Raw genomic sequence first — 20,605 nt, 5'->3', positions numbered from 1 at the left:
TCATGTGGAAAATAAGGAGGGTGACAGGTAACATGGCTTCACTAAGGGCAAATCATGCCTGACAAATTTGGTGGCCTTCTGTGACAGGGTTACAGCTTTGCTGGATAAGGGAAGAGCAACTGACATCATCTGCCTGGACTTGTGCAGAGCATTTGACACTGTCCCGCATGACATCCTTGTCTCTAAGTTGGAGAGACATGGATTTGATGGATGGACCACTCGGTGGATAACGAATTGGTTGGATATTCGCACTCAAAGAGTTTTGGTCAACGGCTTGATGTCCAAGTGGAGACCAGTGACAAGTGGTGTTCCTCAGGGGTTGGTATTGGGACTGGCGCTGTTTAACATCTTTATTGACAACATGGACAGTGGGATTGAGTGCACCCTCAGCAAGTTTGCCGATGACACCAAGGTGTGTGGTGTGGTTGACATTCTGGAGGGAAGGGATGCCATCCAGAGGGACCTTGACAGGCTTGAGAGGTGGGCCTGTGTGAATCTCATGAAGTTCAACAAGGCCAAGTGCAAGGTCCTGCACATGGGCCATGGCAATCCCAAGCAGAAATACAGGCTGTGTGGAGAATGGACTGAGAGCAGCCCTGAGGAGAAGGACTTGGGGGTGTTGGTTGATGAAAAACTCAGCATGACTTGGCAGCGTATGCGTGCAGTCCAGAAAGCCACCTGTATCCTGGGCTGCATCAAAAGAAGTGTGACCAGGTCAAGGGATGTGATTCTCCCCTTCTGCTATGGTGAGATCTCACCTGGAGTACTGCGTCCAGCTCTGGAGCCCCCAGCATCATAAGAACCTGTTGGAGCTGGTCCAGAGGAGGGCCATGAAGATGATTAGAGGGCTGGAGCACCTCTCCTATAAGAAAGGCTGAGAGAGTTGGGCTTGTTCAGCCTGGAGAAGAGAACGCTCTGGAGAGACCTTATTGCAGCCTTCCAGTACCTGAAGGGGGCCTACAAGAAAGCTGAAGAGGGACTTTTTACAAGGACATGTAGCAGTAGGTCAAGGAGTAATGGCTTTAAACTAAAAGATAGTTTTAGTTATTAATTAAGTTATTAAGTAATTTAGATAAGGAAGAATTTCTTCACTATGAGGGTGGTGAGGCACTGGAACAGGTTGCCCAAAGAAGTTGTGGATGCCCCATCCCTGGAGAAGTTCCAGGCCAGGTTGGACAGGGCTTTGACCAACTTGGTCTAGTGGAAGGTGTCCTTGCCCATGGCAGGAGATTGGAACTAGATGATGTTTAAGGTCCTTTCCAACCCAAACCACTCTATGTTTACATGATATGATCATTGGAGCTCCTCACTCATGGTTAGAAGTTGTGCAGTACATTGTTAATAACTGATAACTGGTTTATAAGTAATGTTTTAAACAAGAATAAACCTCAGGTGCTTAACCCAACTGAAAGCTCAGATGTGATTCACAGGAGTATCTGAGTCAGACATGTTTCCAAATACTAAATCACATGGGTGCCTTGCATGTATTTCTGCAACTGAATTCCCCTTGCTTCTGTACATGGGGTGCATGGGGTTTCTGTTATTTGGTGCCCCATAAATAAGTCTGTATGAACACCACAAAGGTAACCAAGCACCTTTTAATGGTGAATGATGGTTCTTTTGACAGTATCAGAATTTGAATGCTGCTTTTTAAAACTACTGAGCTGCTTATAGATAATCCACAAACTTTAAAATTCTTAAGCACTGTTGTAAATCTGGAAAATATCACAGTTTCTCTTTTTTTTTTTTTCATGCTCTGTGGCAGCAGTTGTCTACTGACCTGTCTTGTAATTGCATGGAAAGAAGCTGTAATTTGTTTTACTACCTTAAGATTTTAAGATCTGTTACATTCTAACACTTTTAAGAGAACTAGTCTTATAACCATCTTAGTCCTCATACTGCGTCAGTAAGTTTTAGTCCTTAGATGCTTGAGCTGAACAAGGGGCCTCCTGATGCGTAGGAATTCATTCGAATGCAAGTTTTTAGTGTGTGTGCTGCCTGTAATGCTGGCCCCGAGTGTGTTTCAGTTGGCTTTGGGGTGTGCTGATGTTTGCTTACAAGTAGACAGCTATTAAGAAGCTCATATTCTGTAAATCAAAAATAAGATACGTAACCAAAAATGAGCCTGAACAGAGTTCAGGTCTTCTTTCCTGACTAAAAAATTATTTTCAGCAAGACAGTGAAGTCCTGTGTGGTAGAGCTGAAGAGATAATCTGCTTATAAGGTCTGAACAGCTAATCTGTCCTCCCTCAGGAAAGCCTAACTGGCTGAAGCAGCTAGTCAGTCATTGTCTTTATGACTAAAGAAAACATTTCCAGGGCTCTTTAACACTTGAAAACTTGCCTAGTCACTTCTTTCTTACACAAAATCATACAGAAATGGTTTCAAGGTAAGCTTCTTACACTTTCATTCTAATTCTAAAAGTGCCAGTGGTTTAAGCCACGTGCATGTCGCTGGGAATCGAATATTTCATTACTATCCCTTACCCTATTAAACATTTCAAACTTTGTGTTTTGTGCTTTTTGGAAACCCTGCATGCTTTGTTAACCATTTGCTTGCAATATAAGGTGAGTCTTTTAATTCTTAATGAATACTTAATTAAATACCTGCCAGAAGTATTGTAGGCACAGCAGCTTCTGAGGCCAAAGAGGAGCTCCCTGTTCTGTGTCTCCTCTGTTGGCAAGCATGTTTTATTAGCAAGAAGAAATGATGCAAATCCTTGTTCCTTAGCTTTTTATCTGTATTTAATTTGGTTCTAATGTGCTTATAGTCAGTGGCGTTGACTTCAAATGACTAGCTGCAGGCTATATAACTTACTTTAGAGTTGAAAAATTGCTCAGAACAAAGTGAGCCAGCAGGTCAAGAAACACATTTTTAATGTAAATTTGTAGAGTAATGTGAGGATCCAGCAGTTAACAGCTGGTGAGGGAACTTGGAGTAATGATATCTGAATATTGTGACCTCTCTTAGTCCAGAAGTGGAGTTCTTGATTGAACTTAGTTTCACTTTTTGGATGAGTTTGTTTTAATTCAGATGTTGCTGAAAGCAAAAAACAGTTGTGTTAAAAACCTCTCTTTAGTATTACATTTCTATTACACAAGTTAATTTTAATGTTTCCTTATTGTTTAATAAAATCATTGTACAAAACCAATTTGAAGGGATGGTTTAGTCTCTTCAGGCTAGTAGGATATTTTTCTAGGCAGATGTAGTTGGGCACATACACAAGAACAGTGATGCCTGGCACTCTACAAGCAATATACATTTTCTCAATTTGCTCTGTATTAGCTAAAAAGATAAGCATTGGGGTCTTTTCTTCTTTGTAATAAATCTTTATCACTTCAACTGTTAGTTTCTAGAATAACATATAATCTCTTGAATTCCTAAAGGAAGGCTTCTGTAGGAGTCTGTCTGAGAAGACAGTGTGCCTCGTGTCCTCTTACGCTTCCATCTTCAGTTTTTTGTTTTCTTCTCGTCTCTTAGGAATGCCTGTGAGAGGAACATGTGTAGTGATTACTGTAGGCAGGACAGGAGGTTGCTGCCTTTCTAGGCTGAGAGGCATAGGCATTTGAAGAGCCGCTTGATATTTCTGCGTAGGCTATCCAAATGTACACTTTGCCTAGCAGTCTGATACAGTTGTGATAGAGGGACTAAAATGAAGTGGCATTTTTTGTCAAATCATAGCCCCAGATGTTGCAGCTGCTGCAGTGAAAATCTCATCCGTCTTGGAGTGCTTACTGGCTTTTGGGTGAGCTTGGGTTTCAGGATAGAGTGGGGGGAAGGTTAAATCTATCTAAACAATAGCCACTGTTAGACAAAAGGTAGCATACTCTGAGATGGGAACGAAGTGGGGGGCTGCTGCCTGTCTTTCTGAATCATTTTTCTTCCTGGTTTTCCAAGCTCTTTGGACACTATTTGTTTTAATTCTTCAGCTTCTTGCAGTACCTTTAGCAATATCAGCAGTGGGAGTTAGTGTTGTGTTTTGACTTGCTGAGAGTTTTCAAAGACGCATTGACTAAAACATGGCGACTCGAGTAGTCTGTGAATGGTGAAATGAAACAATGGTTAAACTGATATTTAGAGCCTTGCCTACCCTACATCATTTCTGTAGCTTCACTGATGCAATGAGGGTTTAATGCTGACTCTTCAGCTGATAACAAGTCAGATGGTCTTCCAGTTGTTCTAAGTAGTAAACTATCTCAAAGACAATATTAGACAGTAATCGTAGAGCAAACTGCTGTGAAAGATCAAACAGTACAGAACAGAAAATGCAAAAACAATCTCAAGTTAACTGCCTTTTGTTTGCAGAGTATTGCCACTTTTAAATGCTTAATTTTGAACTGTTCTTTCAGATGTAATCAAAAGATATTGCCAATTTCTGAACTGATTAATTTGCAGCTAGGTTTTTGTCTTTATTCTTTCCTTTCTGCTTCCTCAATTTCTCTAATCCTGGCATCCCAGCCTGTATTCCAGGAATGCTATTTCTATTTTGTTCTCTTAGAACTGACCTTTAGAGTTTTGTTCCTAAAACCAGTATTGGTCGGAAAAGCAATTGGGGGGGTGGGGTATGGAAACCAACAGCCAAAAAACTCCCCAGAAATGCAATCAAACAAAAAACCCCAAACCCACATCCAAAAAACTTGTAGTAGAGAATGAATAAAACGCAGTCAGGAAAGACTAAATGATTCTAAGACAGAAATGCATTTTACTGTTCTGTGCTTCCAGGTGTGATCAACATATTGCTTATCAGTGTTTCACAAGCAGCTGGTTTCAAAGGCTTATGCTTACTAGACCTACTGAAAAACATTTGTACTAACTGATGCAGTTTTTGTAGTAAACCTTTCTGAAGTTTATTTATAACAGAAATGTTACTGGAGTTACTTGAGGTGAGCAGAAAACCTTTGTTGTTCATTCCAGCTAAAAGCTTAAGCTGCTGTCCTAGAAGAAAAGTACAAGTCTGCTTACTGTCAAGGCTATTTAAAATTTAAGGACTTGACACGTGAAGAAGAATCCTAGCTAAAAAAAAAAAAAAAAAAATTATGCTAATGACTGTTTTGGGTTTTTTAAAAAGACATTTTACCAGGCTTCCCAAATTAGTTTCTGCTTCTCTAGTGGGTACAGGTTTCTTTGAAAAGATTTATCTTTCCAAAACAGAACTATGGAATTTGATCCTCTTTCTGTGAATCTGGGAACTGCTGCCACCAACAGTAGGATAGGAAACTGGAGACGAACCATGAACCATCCTTGCTGCTGTGGTACAGCAGTTGTCTTCCTGAGACAGTGGCACCAAGCAGATTAAACCTGTGAATCCGTGTCCCTTGAAAAGAGCACTTACTGGATGGCAGAAGCACTGAACTGCTGAAGTGCTAACTAGTAAAAGGAAGGCATGCATTTATGGGAATTTCATGCTATGAACCTTTTCTGGATATTTCCTTTGTACTATCTGCTATTGCCAGCTGTCTAAGAGGAGCAATTGTAGTACAAGTTTCCTGAATTTTAACACATGGCTGACCCAAGAGCTCATTCTATTACAATGAAGTCCAGTCTCTAGGGAGAGTGTTTTCAAAGGTGTGTCCAATTTTTGCATAGCTTCTCCAATTTTAGTGCTATAAAGCATACTTGCATTGTAACACAGCAGTTCTGCATCAGAAAGTCCAGCATTACAAAAACATTTTGCTTCAGAAGTGTGAACGGAAACAAAAATCAGTAATTGCTCTATGTGGGTCGCTAATCATTCTTATCAACTGAGGTTTAGAGAGGGAAGCTGTTGTCAATAAAAGCTGCTGTGCGCACAACGGATGTGCATTAGCTGTTAGTGTGTATGCTCATGGCTAGTGAGAAATGCACAGTGGTTTTCATTGTCCTCTTTCTCCATGAAAGAGCTAGCCCGCTGCAGGTGAACTGTAATGCGGGCAAGTGTGTGCCTGTGCACATCAGGATTGTCAGACTTGGGGGTAAGTTGCTCTTCTGTCTGAGTCTAGTGTCTCTTGAGTGAAACATCTTAGAAAATGTGGAAAGATTCTTCTTATGACTCTTCTTATGATAAATAGGTGCTTCTGTTGCTATCTGCTCTTTCAAGATTCTGGGAGAAATACAGAAGAGCCAGTCAAGATGTCTGTGGAGATCTTAGATACTCTTCTAGTAACTTAGTGTAGTGATAATGTAATTTTTCATTGGAATTTTATTTAATGACTTTTGCTAGCCAGCTTCCTTCCCACTTAATTTATGCTAAGAGTCTTGACACACTGACAGTTAAGTTATGTCTGCTTGCAGAAATAAGTTGGCAAATGCTCTTGGTTATTTTTTTTTTCTTGGTTTTTAATATTTTTGGGAAGAGGAGGGAGGTACTTAACTCAGCCAGAAGTAATGGAGGAAGGCTGAGTCTGTTCCAGGTCTGCAGAGGAATAATACTTTTCCTAATCTAGGTTCTGCTTTTCAATGCAAAGAATCTTTTGTATTCTAATATGCTTAGGTACTGTTACTGTTATCTTTCTAAAAAGACAGTAATAGTGATTGATGGCAATGCTTAGGATTTCTACAAGTTAGAGAGGCTTCACTCTTGTTTGAGTGAATGATTGTTCGATCAGAAGTAAATATGAAGTGCAACAGTTACTGTAACAAGTCTATTGTTTTTTAAAGCCGTGTTTGAAGAAGTTGCCTTTGTGATGTTCATTCTGTGACCTTTGGAATTTGTGAAAGATTCTAATTTTATAAATATTCGAAATGTCCATAAGCCTAGACCTAATATTCGATGCATGTATGGCAGTGCCCAGGAGCTAAAATAATTTTCTGATTAAGTGCTTTCTTTTCTCCATGCCTACATGCTATCTTGCGGCAAAGATCGAACTCTAAGCCATAAGTGCTACTTGGATGTAATATTTATGGCCAGTAAGTAGGAAAAAGCTTGTTACAAAACCAAACCATTTCCCTTTTTATAGTATTTTGGAACTGATTTTCAAAGATTTAAATAGGGTTGGGGCTGATGCCTCTGCCCAAGGAGAGGCTAGGGGGAGGGTTTTTCATTGTTAACAATACAGATATTAAATTGAGATAAAACGTTTAGTCACTTAGTTTCACTTGTTTTGGAATTGGTTGAGTTTATACCCGTTTTCCCATTAAATCTCAAGGGTCAGAGGATAGCGTGAAAGCTTACTTGCCAGGAGTTCCTAGGAGCTCAATTCCCAAACTAGGCAAATGTAGTCCAGAAATGCAGTGAAATTTCGCTCTCTGAGTGAAAACTGAGTACCAGCAAAAAAATCTGGGGAATGTATTTGAGACGTCAATATATGGATCAGGTTACCAATGTATTTAAAATGTTTAATGCTCTGTAAGAATCCATTTCTGTAGTATTGTGAATCTTATTTTTTTCTTTTAAATTTCTCAAACTGTGCTAAGGCAAAAATTACTGGGTTTGTTTGTATTTTTTTCCTTCTACTTTTTTTTTTTTTTTAACAACTTCTGAAACAGGAATCCGGAGCAGGTGAATGGATAGACTTTGGCATGATGACTTTATTAAACTCTATGTATCTCTCTTGGTCTTTCTTTTCCTACAAGCTGAATACCTCTAGATTTTTTCTGAGTAACTTTATTTCCCTGCTACATCTGGAGAACTGACTATTTGCATCTGAGCTCTTATTAGACAGAAATATATCTTACCTTTCCAGTCTGGTTGTTACTGTGGGATGTTTTGCCAGTTTTCCTGAAGGCTAGTAAAACCTGCCTTTGTCCTGCTGAACTCTCTTCGTTCCTGTGAATGAAAGCAGGAACTTAATACTGTGGTGTGTTATTTGGGGAAGGCTAAGGCAGCCCCCTGGTTAGGAAAGCTGCGTTCCCCATGGTTCAGATGCCTAGCATCTGAGCTTTGTTAGATCGACTTGCAGGAACCGGGTAAGTATTGGTAACCTGTAAAAACATGTTCAATACAGTCATCTACTACTGCTGAGGGGAGAGGCCTGGAGGGTGTGCTTTTTACACCCCTACTTAAAATGTTCTTGTATTTCAAAAGGTATGTTTCTTCTCTTCAGTTTAATTTTAAGGAAAGTAAGGCAGCTTATTCTTATATTTGCATGGAGGCCTGATTTCCTGCTGGAAGGAAAGCAGTCAGTGTTATTACTGAAAACAGTTTTCTTCTAGTCAACTTTGTTTTGCATGGCATACTCTGAAAGTGCTGAAAGCCTCCGTTCTGAGGGAAAAGCTTTCGTGCAAGGAAGTGTTCAGTGTGCTTTGGGGCACATGTTTTTTTCCAATGTTGTACTTCTCTACTGGAGAAGACCAAGTGTCTGATTTGTTGTGCACATAGTTCAGGATTAGCTTTGTCAGCTGAACTACAACATATGTGTTTTTTCTCTGCGCTGTTTTTATTTACACTGAAGTAAAATCTTTGGGTCAGGCAGAAGTATTTGCACATGATACTTACGAAATTAAAATGTGGAGGAGGGAAGTTGTGTTTTTTTCTGGTTTTATGTCAGAAGAAGGAATGTCTTGGTGGGGAACATAACTTGTAATTTTGAGACATACAAGGCTTGATGGTCTGATATTTTTTTTCCTATCACATAACTGGCTTTCAACAGAAATCATTATTTTACTGTCATCTTTAGCAGAAACAATTAGTTTCTTTTTTTTCCTTCCTTCAACCTCCAAATACAAGAAGGACCTCATTGCTGTACACACTGTCTGACGTTATTAGTAATACCATTATAATATTCTTTTTCTTGGATTTAGTTTTTTCATCTGCAAGAACAAAGACCACTTCTGTATGAGCTGAGGTAACAAAAGCAGATGTGTTGATGGTGAAGATGAGACCATAGTCTTGCCTCTTTCAAGATGCCCTAGGGAGACTGATGTGTTTCGTGAAATAAACTTTCTGCTGCTCTTAATCCTGTACAAGCTGGAGAAATAAGGGCTATGATGTGATCTGTATAGAGTATTGATTTTTTTAAATTTTTTTTTTTAAAAAACTTTAAAAAAAATCTTTTAGCAGGTGTATCATGATAGGGAGATGTTTCTCTTCCTAGTTGTCCCTTTTCAGGCCTGTAAATCAATGACTACATTATCACTTTTAGATGCCTTCATATTACAACTACAAATCTTCCTAACTTTGCTTTTAGAAATTACTTGTCTCCTAAACTTCAAGCTACTAAAGATTCCCACCCCCCCCTTTGGAATTGAGTTTATAGCTTGTTGTTTTAGTTGTACAAGAAAAGCTTTTTGTTATAACTGTTATTACTGTCAGTTAAAATCTGTACTTTTTCTGTTTGGCTTTCCTGACCTGTAGTCTAGCTTTCCCTTTTGCTGCTCAATGATACTGCAGCATTGGTGTTAACCACATAAAATAATGTATTAATTACTTCTGGGGCACCTGGTAACAAAGATTTGGGGTGTAAATAATAAGGCTTTTATCTTCTATAATTTCTACTGGGGTGATGGGATTTATTTCAGGGGAAAAGCAGCTTAGATAAACGGTATATTGCTGTCTTGTTCAGCCAGGTTTAAAGTTTATCTAATACGCCACTTTAACTGGAAAGGTAAAACTTTGACTCTAGATCTTCCTTTAACAGTTCAGGGGAAAATGTGGTTTCTTTCTGTATCCATTTCAACAGTTTGAGAAAATAAATATAGTCACTTTTTAATTTTTGAGAGCTTTCTCTACTTTTACATTGGAAAGGAATCTAATAGAAGACAAGGAAAAGATGTTTAGGAATATAATCTTAGACCATGTCACAATTCTTTGTATAGAGGAGCAGAACTGTTCCTTAAATGTTAGACAACTTTGTCAGTGTTTGAAACATAACATTTCTTTATGTAGTGTACTATCATAGTCAGTACATGGTAAAGCCTTTGTATGTCTAAACACTTAAAAACAAAAGGTTTTGTTTTTCCTTCCCTCTTTGTGCCAATACGTAACAGGCCTACTCTCACTGTTTGTGCATTTGCAGAGTTCCTCCCGTATACAAAAACAGTCTCAAAACATAATTTGACATACTACTTTTTATGTATAGCTGTGGTTACTTACATCTGCAGTAACTTGTTTTTCTTTTTCTGAATTGCTTGCTCTATGAAACAGTTCCCTTTACCCGAATTGGAGTATGTCTTGTAGAAAAAAGTACTAATTGGATTGTTTGTTAAAGTTTCCTTCTTCCCCTGGAAAAAGTTGTATGGATAGTTCTGGACATGACAAAGAACAGCCAGTCTTAAACTGTGAATCCTCCTGGAAAATAATGATTATCTCTAACAAGTTCCGTAGGAGACTTTCATCTTCTAAAGTTTGCATTAGTGTTTGGCGTGGAGGTCAAATTTAGAAAACATTGGCTTCCTACATGCTGAGTTGCTCTTCGTACATCTAGCCTTTCCCCACCTAGTATTTCTGCTGCTTAAGAATGAGTTGTGCTGATACTTACTTCATGAAATCTTCTAAATAAGCTGGAAGGCTCACTGGTATGTTCTCTTTCGCATACAGGCTCGTGTTATGTACGATTTTGCTGCTGAGCCTGGAAACAACGAGCTGACTGTCAGTGAAGGGGAGATCATTGTAATTACCAACCCGGTAAGAAAACAGAGATGAAATCAAGGCTTCGGTGTGCTGCCCTGACCTACTTCTAGCAGGTGGAAGAAAAAAGGTGCTAGTTGACATCTGAAAGCTGTGGCTATCCTCCTCCTCAGAAGCATGAAACCTGCCTCTGAAGTTAAATGTAAACTAGAAAGAGTGTCTCCAGATCTTGCATGGCATGTGCCTCTCAACCTTGAGATTATCCTTAATATTCTTGTGGGTTATAGCTCCTGCTCATCACACATCTCTGCACCTTCAGTAAGTGAAGCAGAGATTTTACAGATACTACCAATAGCTTAATGTCTTGAGCTTTGTTTCTTTATAATCTGTTGAATAAAATTAATGCTTTAGAAATAGTATACTAATAGCTGTGTTTTGATGCAGTCTGTGTCCAGACAATTGACTGTAGTTTCATAAATGATCAAAAGTCCTAAAAATCAAACTTTTTCCCCCTCATGCTTGTTAAATCTAAAGCCCATAACAGCCATGTGAAACAAGCATGATCTGTGTTCTGTTTAAATTAGTATCTACTGCTTCAGCAAATTTAAGTGAGTTTGTTCATGGTCATGCAGTTGTAACTGTATTTTGAACATTGCATTTGATAGCAAGACAGTGATTCCTCCTGCGCCATTTAAAGCATGCCGTGAGATCCATCTAGCAAAACTATTTGTATATTGTTACTTCTTTTAGGATGTTGGTGGAGGCTGGTTAGAAGGAAAAAACAGCCAGGGCGAGAGAGGACTTGTTCCAACAGATTACGTTGAGGTAAGTGACTACTACGCTGCTCTGCGCTAAGAAAGCAGAACTACTGCAAAGGCCATCCTCTGGTTTGCTGATCAGACTGTATTGCTCAAACATAAAACTTCCAGTGTTAAAGCTTGGAATATATAATCTTACAGCAACTGTGGCTGGCTTTGGAGACCAGTGCAAGCATGCCATCCAAAGCTACTGTGCTTCTTACTGGTATCCCAAGAAATGCAACAGGAGGTTGTCTATAGTAAATACCGGTGATGTGCAGAACACGAGCTATTTTGAGTCTGCTTCTGGTTTTGGGGGTCTCATAATCCAATCATTGTTTTGTTTTCCTGTCTGAAGATACAGATACGGAATCGAAATGAGTAATGCAAGTTTACACTGGAGTTGCTGTGGCAGATTTGCCACATTCTCATAAATCTCTGGAATGGAGCCCCATTTCTGGGGCTCAGGATATGGGATCCCAAATCCAGGGACTACTCAGCAATTTTTTTCCTGAGGGCCTTTGCTGTCTCTTCAGTGTATGTTGATCTGCTCTTTAGGACTGGTGGCATGGGGTGGGGATGGAATGGGGGTCTCAATGCAAAGGCTGAAATCCAATTCACTGCTGGAGGGCCCAGTGTCTGTATGTCTGCAGGTTGCCAGTTAGGTTAAGACTCTGGCTGTAATTCCTGCAGCCTCATCTTAAGGCATGTTTCTCCTTTCCTTCACCAGTGCTGTGTGTGTTTATTTAAAAAACCAAAAGGAGAGTGGTGGTGAGGGGAGGATGCTTGTTCATGTAACCTTGGCTTTTTGTCTTCAGTTGGATAGCTTATGGCCTAGTAGCTTTTGGCTCTCCAGACTTGCTGTTCCAAACTGATCCTCTGAGTATTGAGTTCCCAGTCTCCAAGCAGTAATGTTAACAACCTTGTTAATCCCCAATGAATTTATAGTTAGGTGTCTACTGCCACAACAGTCTTAGGTGTTACATTGTGATAATGCAAACCAGTTCCATCTGTTGTGGGAGTAAATCCTCTAGATTCTCACATCAACTTCTTGTAAAAGGTACTATTCAATGTGAATTCAAAAAGAGTATGTGCAACTGTCTTAGTATCTAGTGACATGAATGTTAGTATGATTATATATGATAGACAGCATAATTTGATTAATGGAAGCATGAAAAATCTTTTGCAACTTTTTCCATTTCAGATTATAACCGAAGGTGCAAAAGATGGAATTAGCTGTGGTAACTCATTAGCTGACCAAGCCTTTTTTGATTCCCTTTCTTCAAATACAGCTCAGACCAACTCTGCTGCAAAAAGCAGTAATCAGGTATGTCTCCAGGTTTTCTAGGCACAGTGGGCATGACAGGTTCAGTTGACATAAATACTTGTACTCTTTGGTTGTGCTGTACCATATTTATAAACCCTCATAGAAGTACTAATTAAAGGAACTGTGTTTCCATTAGGGAACATTTTTGGTTAATATTAATGACATGTCTCTGCTACTGTCCCTGCTGGAAAAATTAGTATTCTAACACTTTCAAAAATAGAGCATTTTTATTCTTTCCAGTCTGCAATCATGTAAATCTGGGACTACCTGTGTCTCAGTTCTGTATAAATGCACTATAGCAAATTTACTTTATTTTCAAGTCACTTGTGTTAGTATGCTAACTTTTTTAAGTAACTATAACTTTTTTTAAATGTCTCCTACAATTGGGTGGTCCATGCATCATGAGCCAGAGTGAATGGATATTTATTTTTTTCAGAATTTGAGTAAGAGTTGTTTTTTTGATTAAAGAAGATGAAGTTAAGTTCGTGCATTGTCCCTAGACAGTTGGAGAAGAGGCTGACTTTGGAAGAATGTGAATGTTTTTCTCCTATTCCCCCCCACCCTCCCTTTTATTCATTGCTTTTTGCCCAGTGTGTCAGTTCATTAAGCAGCAAGTATTTAGTCTCAGGTTAGATATCTGTAGACATGCATTATCTTAAACACAAGCTGTTTATTACGGTCTGCAGATTGCTGCATGTCCCACATGTAGGAACAGTTAAACATTTCAAAGTCCACAGGTCAACAGAAGGAACAAAATCTGCTTTTCCTAACAGCAGCATGCAGAGGTCTCGCATGTTGGAAAGTAAATGCTTTCTTCTTCATAGCAGCTGGGGACACACACCTGCTTGTGGATCAGTTAAATATCAGTTATTAGTTTTCTTAATTGTAGTGTGCTACACAGGACTTTGACGTGAAGTGAGATCTTTTGAAAACTGTACATGGGGTGGTTTTGTATGACTGTGAATGTAACAGTTCATTGACTGTATAGTGTTTGATTTGTGCTTCCTTGTATTCAGCCGGACAATACCAGGATTGTGATTCTGTGATCACACATGTAGTGAGAACTCCAGACCTCACTGTGACTGGTTCACTGTTTATCACTAATTATTCTTTTTAATTGATGCCAGGTCAATATTTAGGTTAAAGACAGAATTCTTGAAATGCCTCATTAGTTTCTCATGTCAGACTGAGCCAAAAACATTGATTATAGGTTTGTTTTCCCTCAGTAAAACTTACAGTAATTTTGAAGGTAAAGTGGGAACCTCATTTCTTCTGCTCTGTCTGTTAGCCTTGCCCCATTTTTTTACTCCTATAGAGTTGCTAGCCAAACTTTATTTCTGGGTAAGCTTGAAATATTTGTAGCAGCTACTGCTGTCAAATCCAAATACTGTTTCTCTTCTGAAGGAAGAGAAACATATAACTTAATTTCACCTGGGAAGAATTGTGTACTAACAAAATGAATATACAATATTTTGAATGGTAGTAGAGGCATCTATGAGAGATTGATCTGTGCTTAACACAAGGTACTTGTGCCTGGAGAAGAAAAAAAAAAAAAGCCCTTGCCTATATACGACGAAAGGTTAGAATAAAGATACCTATTATATCCTAAATAATAGAGAATTACTATGGTAATCTAGTTTTGGAAGTTGCATTTCTAGAGGAGGGAAAAGTTTAAAAATACAGTCACTTTACAATACAGTTTACACAGTATCAGCAGTATACTGGCCCTGTAATCTGTACAGATTGCAGTTTCTCCTTAAATTTTGGAAAGGAGTAACTTTAGGCGAACATCTTATTTCACTGCCTTGTTCTTATAAGTGTCCTATTCCTCTCCATTATCCTTCAAATGCTGTGTGAGACAGTTGGAAGAACCAGGGTACCATAGTGTATTACAGTAAAACTATAGTGCTAACATTAATAGAAGAGAGAGGGAGGAGAAAAGTGTGCACCTGGATGCAGTCAAGGCCATGCAAAATGCAGAGGAAGCAAACTTCCTCAGGCTGGTGTGTTTGGATCTTTGGTTCCTGCTATGAAAAAACAGGAAAACAATACGGTTGTGTGGTCAGGATTTCATGTCATAAGTAATTTCCATTTTCTCGATTTGTTTTTAACTGAGTTCAGTAACTGCAGTTTAGTTCTATGTACTTTCTAGAAAAACAGCAGATCTTGATTTGAAGACTGGTTTCTTCAGCTTCTGACAGACATCTGGTAGTTTGTTCCAGTGGCTTATCACTAATAGGAATTCAACTTATATACTGAGCAGTCTCACTTCCACTTTCAGCTGTTAAGCCCTTCTCCTGGATCAGAGAGCTCTCTAGTGCATGGTATTTTCTCTTTGCAAAAATTCTATGGCTAATTGTCCTCTTGATTAAGAAGTTCTATCTGTCTGGTGTAAGACACTTTTCCTGCCCTTAAGAAAACCTTTTTTTTTTTTTCCCTGCAGTTTCTTTGATCTTGTGACTCGTCTGTAAAATGTGTGCATTGCTCATGTGTACATCACATGATGTCAAACAAATTTGACATTGCTGTTCCGGTGTATAAAAGCTTGATATAGTGAAAGATTGCATTGATTCGTGTAGTATTGCATCATGACGTTATACTGAGTTGCTCATTCCCTGCATACTGGCTTCTCTTTTAAAGCCACTGCTTATAAGAATATGATCTTCTACTTTACGGGTATGACCCTTCTTCCTAGATGTATTACTTTGCATTTGGTTATGATAACATTTACATTGTTCATCATGAGTTCGCTCAGGCACTTTGGATTGAGCTTGCAAGCAACTGACTTACTCTTTTCAAGTGCCTTAATGAGTGACTAGTTCAATATACAAAGCATTTCATCTTAAATGAAACTTGTGTGTTCAGGCTATGGAGAGCAAAGAAAAACAACGAATTAGGTGTCAATGTAAAGGGAATCAATGCTGGGCGTGGCATAGTAGAGGGAACTAAAATGTTCATAGATGTAGTCTGGTGGACTGAATAAGAAATGGCAGCATTCCTGAATGCTGACATTTTATGCTATTTATTATATTTCATAGTAACATGGTGGGGTACAAGTTCATTACAAGAAGACTTTAGAAAAGCACTTCTAAATAAATGGGATGTTTTGGGATTTTTCTTACTACTACTTTATTGAAGAAATTACCTTCTGTAAATATTAAATCGCTTTAACATACACGTAATTACACAGCACCCCCACCCCCCAGTTTCAATAAGTCAAAAGCCGTTTTAATTCTTCAAATTCCTTTCCGTCTTCTAACAGTAAACAAAAACCAGGTTGTTGCGTAGTCTTTTAGTACCAAGCCTTATTAAAAATAATAGATCTGGTTGAGTTGAAATGTATGAGTATGGGGTGTTTTTGTTTTCTTAAGAGATCAGTTAAACCACTGTGGTGTGGTTTAACCCTGGCTGGCAGCTGAGGCCCATCCAGCTGCTCACTTATTCCCCGCCACTGGGATGGAGGAGACAATCAGAAGGGTAACAGTGTGGGAACTTGTGGGTTGGGATAAAGACAGTTTAATAGGTAAAGCAAAAGCTGTGCTTGCAAGCGAAGCAAAGTAAGGAATTAATTCACTACTTCCCATTGACAGGCTGGTGTTTAACTGTCCCCAAAAAAGCAGAATTCCATCATGCTTAACAATTACTTGGGAAGACAAATGCCATGACTCTGAACATCACCCATTCCTCCTCCTTCCCCATAGTGCTTATTGCTGAGAATGATGTCATATGGTATGGAATATCCCTTTGGTAAGTTGGGGTCAGCTGTCCCAGCTGTGTCCCCTCCCAGCCTACTCGCTGGAGGAGCAAAGTGAGAAGTAGAGAAGGCCTTGACGTTGTGCAAGCACTATTCAGCAATAACTAAACCACCTCAGTGTTATCAACGCTGTTTTGGTCACAAATCCAAAGCATAGCCCTGTACTAGCTACTTTGAAGAAAATGAACTCTATCTCAGCCAGTACAACCAGTTATGTTTGAATGCAAACTTCATGTCTATAGTTTTATTTTCTAAGTTCTGAAGTGGTTAGGTATCTCAAATGGCAATGTGCTTCTCACAGGGCTTAAAATTATTTTTTAGCTTTATACATTATGTTTTCGCTGGCATATCTGCATATGCCCTGATAAGTCTGAGGGGATAACTGCTTTTCTTAGAGTAGCAATGCTGCATGTAATAGAGAACCCTAAGTCATTACAGTTTTCCCAGATCAGTTTCTATGCATGCATATTTCTCTCTCTCAAAATAAAACTTACTTCCTCCCTCTGCCTACACCCATCCCTTTTTGCTTTCCAGGCAGACAAGAGGCTTTTGGTTTCCTACTCTGGAATCCATAACTTTTTGGGGTTAAGAAAACCTCATCAGCTCAAACATTGCTCTGCTCCCTGTCTGTCCTTTTCCAAGAAGGTTTTTTGTTGTTCAGTAAATCTCCTGAAAAGTAATTAATAAGCAATAACTAAAAGCAGCTGCTCTTACTTCTTTTTCTTCACTGAGAAAGGTACAGTGACTACAACAACAATTTGGTGTTGTACCTTACCTGGGTGTGCCACAGATGTAATGTGACAGAAAAGGGGCACAGAGATGCTTCCTAAGGAGAAGAGAAGAATTCCACATGACCTTCGGCAGTTCAGTCTTCTCCCACTCATTCCTTGCATCAGTAGTGTCCTGGCAATAAGCTGCCTTGGTAAAGCTTGCAACTGCTCTTTTAAAGAGCTACCGGTAGACGATATTGGGGAGATGGAAAGCAATCAGAGGAAGCAATGAAGCTAATTGTACACAAACAAGGGAGAAAAAATGACTCAAGGTGACTGTTTTTACACTCAGAAGAAGAAAAACAGATAGGAGAATTTAATGTTACATTTGCCCATAACATTTGTGGTTTAATGTCTAAAAAGCCTTTAAAAATTATTCACCAAAAGTACAATTTAAGTAACCCTTAGTTGCCAAAGATGGAGGGTGTTGCATGGCTTTTCTATGGGTCTCGTGCTGTTTTGACCTTGGACAGAGCGAAATGAGAAATGTTTCTTCTCTGTCAATGTGCTGTTCTGAGCAGCAATGCAGGTTGCTAATTTTAGACAGTCATTTGGAACAACCAGTAAGTACATTGGCACTTATGTTTTTTCTACTTGTTAGAATTGCATATATATATTAAAGCAAATTACCTGTAAACTCTTCTGGTATTAGAATGACACTGGCAATAATGGTACTGAAATTAATATAAATTATGGCAGGTTAAACCAAATAAACATCTTGAAATACACTGAACACAAGATTTCTCATTTCTGATGAAAAACGAGTGGTATATTGTTCTGCTGTAGTATTTCTTTGATGCCAAGTTGCTTCCAAGGGCAGTAGCAACAATGGATATCCTGTTTCACACTTTAAATAGTGTTTCTCATTGCGGTTGACAGAGACTGTTAGCTTGGTGGCATTTGGACCCCTCATAATTAAAGTATGTCTAGAAATACAAGCATTGATGTAAAATTCATTCTGAGTACTCTCCTCCAACTGTTTGGGGTTTTTTTTGCAATCAAGACTAGTGCTTCTCAAGTCACAGATGTACTTACATTTATTTTGCATGTCTTCCAGGTTCAGAAACTTCTGTTTTAACGGTGATGATCTCTCTCTCCATTCTAAACCACAGCTTGTGGTGGTTTTTCATTCATCTAACTTAAAATGTTCTAAGAGTTGTGAACAAATATGAACTTTACATTTTAACAATAGTGTTTATCTGAGTTATTTAATCTAAATCTGAATGATATCAGCCTAAACTAGTTCTCCTTATTAAGAAGCTAAACCATACAATAGGCTTATTAGTGGCCTGTAAACAAACTGTATGTACCATTAGCCATAGTGGCTATGTACAGCCTGTGTAACATGCGTGTTTGAACGCAGGATAGAAGTGCTATAAATTTCAGTATACTACGCATTTTAGTCTGTATGGTTTCTCCTCCCTTCCCTCTAGAGGTTAGTCTAGCATCTGGTGGGTTTTTTTTCACGCTCGCTCTCTCTCTGGAGGATAGAAAACTGGTATTAAAAATATGTATAAATGAAAGTGGAGTACTGCCTGTCTGTTTCAGGGTGGAAGTGAACACCAGCTATGTTGACGTAGGAGCTGTAGATGTGTATTCAAGACACAGAAATAGTTCTTGTAGCTAACCGTAAGCTGCATTTGTAGAGGAGTTTGTTCCCTTTTCTTGACACTGATTCTCTAATCACTGCCAAGTCTACTTCTGTATGAAGATGACTCTACAGCTCTTCTTAGTTCTGGATAAAAGAAGTATCTTGAGAGTTCGCATTTTTGTGAATTGCAGATTTGTCAATCAATTCCAGTGTGACCTTGGTGAATCCATGTTTCCTGTCTTCCGTTATGTTATGGGCAGAACAGCAAGGGCCCAGGGGTAGGTACAGGAAGCAACCGACAGAAACCTCTCATGTCTGTATTGTTTTATCCAGTGGTAAGTGTGAAATAACTCAGAATAGTTTCTCTCTCAGTGGAAGAAAGATAAACTGCTATACAATTGTTGAAGGATGTGAGAATAAATGGACTGTCTTATGTGTAGAAAACCCTTTCCCTTCAGAAAGCTATGGGACTTCTGTATAGGCAGGATGACTAAATAGTAGTGAAAACACCTAGTTTGGTGAGCAGGAGCTGAGGCAAGTCTTAAGTTACTTGGTGTGTAGACATAAGTTGTTGAACATGCATAAGGAGGACACTAAAGCAGCTATTCTCAGAGATTTACTTCCTATCTTTTCTACTCTTTGCAACTTAGTGCTAGAAAGGCAAATTGTCATTGTTAAATTTGCATACCATAACTTCCTGTGCCCTGAACTTCTATGAGCAGCAATAAATGCGAAGATGAAGAAAATAAATATAGTGCTTTTATTAAGAGTACACTATTCTACTTCTGTGGAAATTTTGACATGCATGTTATTGCATTCCTGTAACAGCATTTCCATTCTCTGGCGTTGCTGTGTGTGCAGTAAAGTAGAAGTATTGTCATGGGAAATGTGACTCACTCATGTTTGCTTCAGTCCAGTTTGTCTTGTTAAACCGCTATGCTAAATTACCTTATAAAATGCGCGTGTACATTCACCATGGAAGTTACAATTACTTACGGATTTTGGAAATTAGTGCTTCCCTGACTAATAAACCTTAACTCTGCATAAATGCATGTTTGTAAGATTAAGTGTAAAGTTGTCTCTATGCGTAAGTCACGTCTAGAAGGGCATAGTGCAAAAGATACCTAAAAAGAAATATAAGCAAAACTAGTGCGTTAGAAATGTTCAGAAGAAAAAAAAAAAAAAAAAAAAATACCCAGAGTGTTTTATGCTAGTTTGGCTTTCATGATTAGTAACTTCTAGTTCCTGTTACAGATTCTCCATTGCTACGTGTAATTTGAAAGTAACTCTTTCCCCCCACCACCCAGTTTCAATCGCAATATTGCATTCAGACCTGTGACAGTGATTTGACCAGTTCTTGTTTAACCAGAGTACCAGGCAGTGACTCCCGTACAGTATGAGAAATGGTGGCTTGCTTGCTTTGAAATAAATCACATTCACATATTAAAAAATAACTGTCCAACATATGATAGTGATTGTACAAATTATGGAGCTGTTGAGTTTTTTTCTTGTGGGTGTTCCAGTGAAATGTAAAGGCTCAGGCAGCAAGTTGTTGTTAAACCGTAGTACTGATCACTCCTCACCCGTGGTCTATACCCATACCCTCAGGCAAAATCTGACTATTGAAATAGTTTTCCACAATTTGCAGTGTTTGAATGCTCTTTTTCTTGTAGCATCGTTTTCATTTGACTTCTTGTTTTGTGAGGTAGCCTTGTGGTCTCGTAGCTTGGCATTGACTACTATAAAGAATATTTTCATTTTCTAACCGTGACAGTCTTGTCAGGTCTCCTATGAGTGTTCCTACTTGCTTGCACACTTAGAGTGGCAGTGGCATGCATGTGTTGAACGATCCCCTTCACCACAGCAGGGGGCTTACTGCAGTA

The 20,605-nt window shown here is 38.9% G+C and overlaps 1 protein-coding gene across 1 annotated transcript in view; it reads left to right on the top strand.

The window, feature by feature from the left end:
- Window positions 1–2,447: 2,447 nt before the first annotated feature.
- SNX9 (sorting nexin 9) overlaps window positions 2,448–20,605 on the top strand; it is a gene marked incomplete at both ends in the record, with an annotated part of 48,857 nt that continues 30,699 nt past the window's right edge. Inside the window, 4 exons of the mRNA XM_081998541.1 lie at window positions 2,448–2,567; window positions 10,454–10,540; window positions 11,234–11,308; window positions 12,485–12,607. Coding sequence (XP_081854667.1) covers window positions 2,448–2,567; window positions 10,454–10,540; window positions 11,234–11,308; window positions 12,485–12,607 — 405 coding nt within the window. The remainder of the gene's footprint in view (window positions 2,568–10,453; window positions 10,541–11,233; window positions 11,309–12,484; window positions 12,608–20,605) is intronic.

This window comes from Phaethon aethereus (assembly GCF_964289735.1).
Source record: "Phaethon aethereus genome assembly, chromosome: 3".
Classification (NCBI taxonomy): Eukaryota; Metazoa; Chordata; class Aves; order Phaethontiformes; family Phaethontidae; genus Phaethon; species Phaethon aethereus.
The sequence above is the reverse complement of the archived record's forward strand: the minus strand, read 5'-3'. Positions and strand labels throughout refer to the sequence as shown.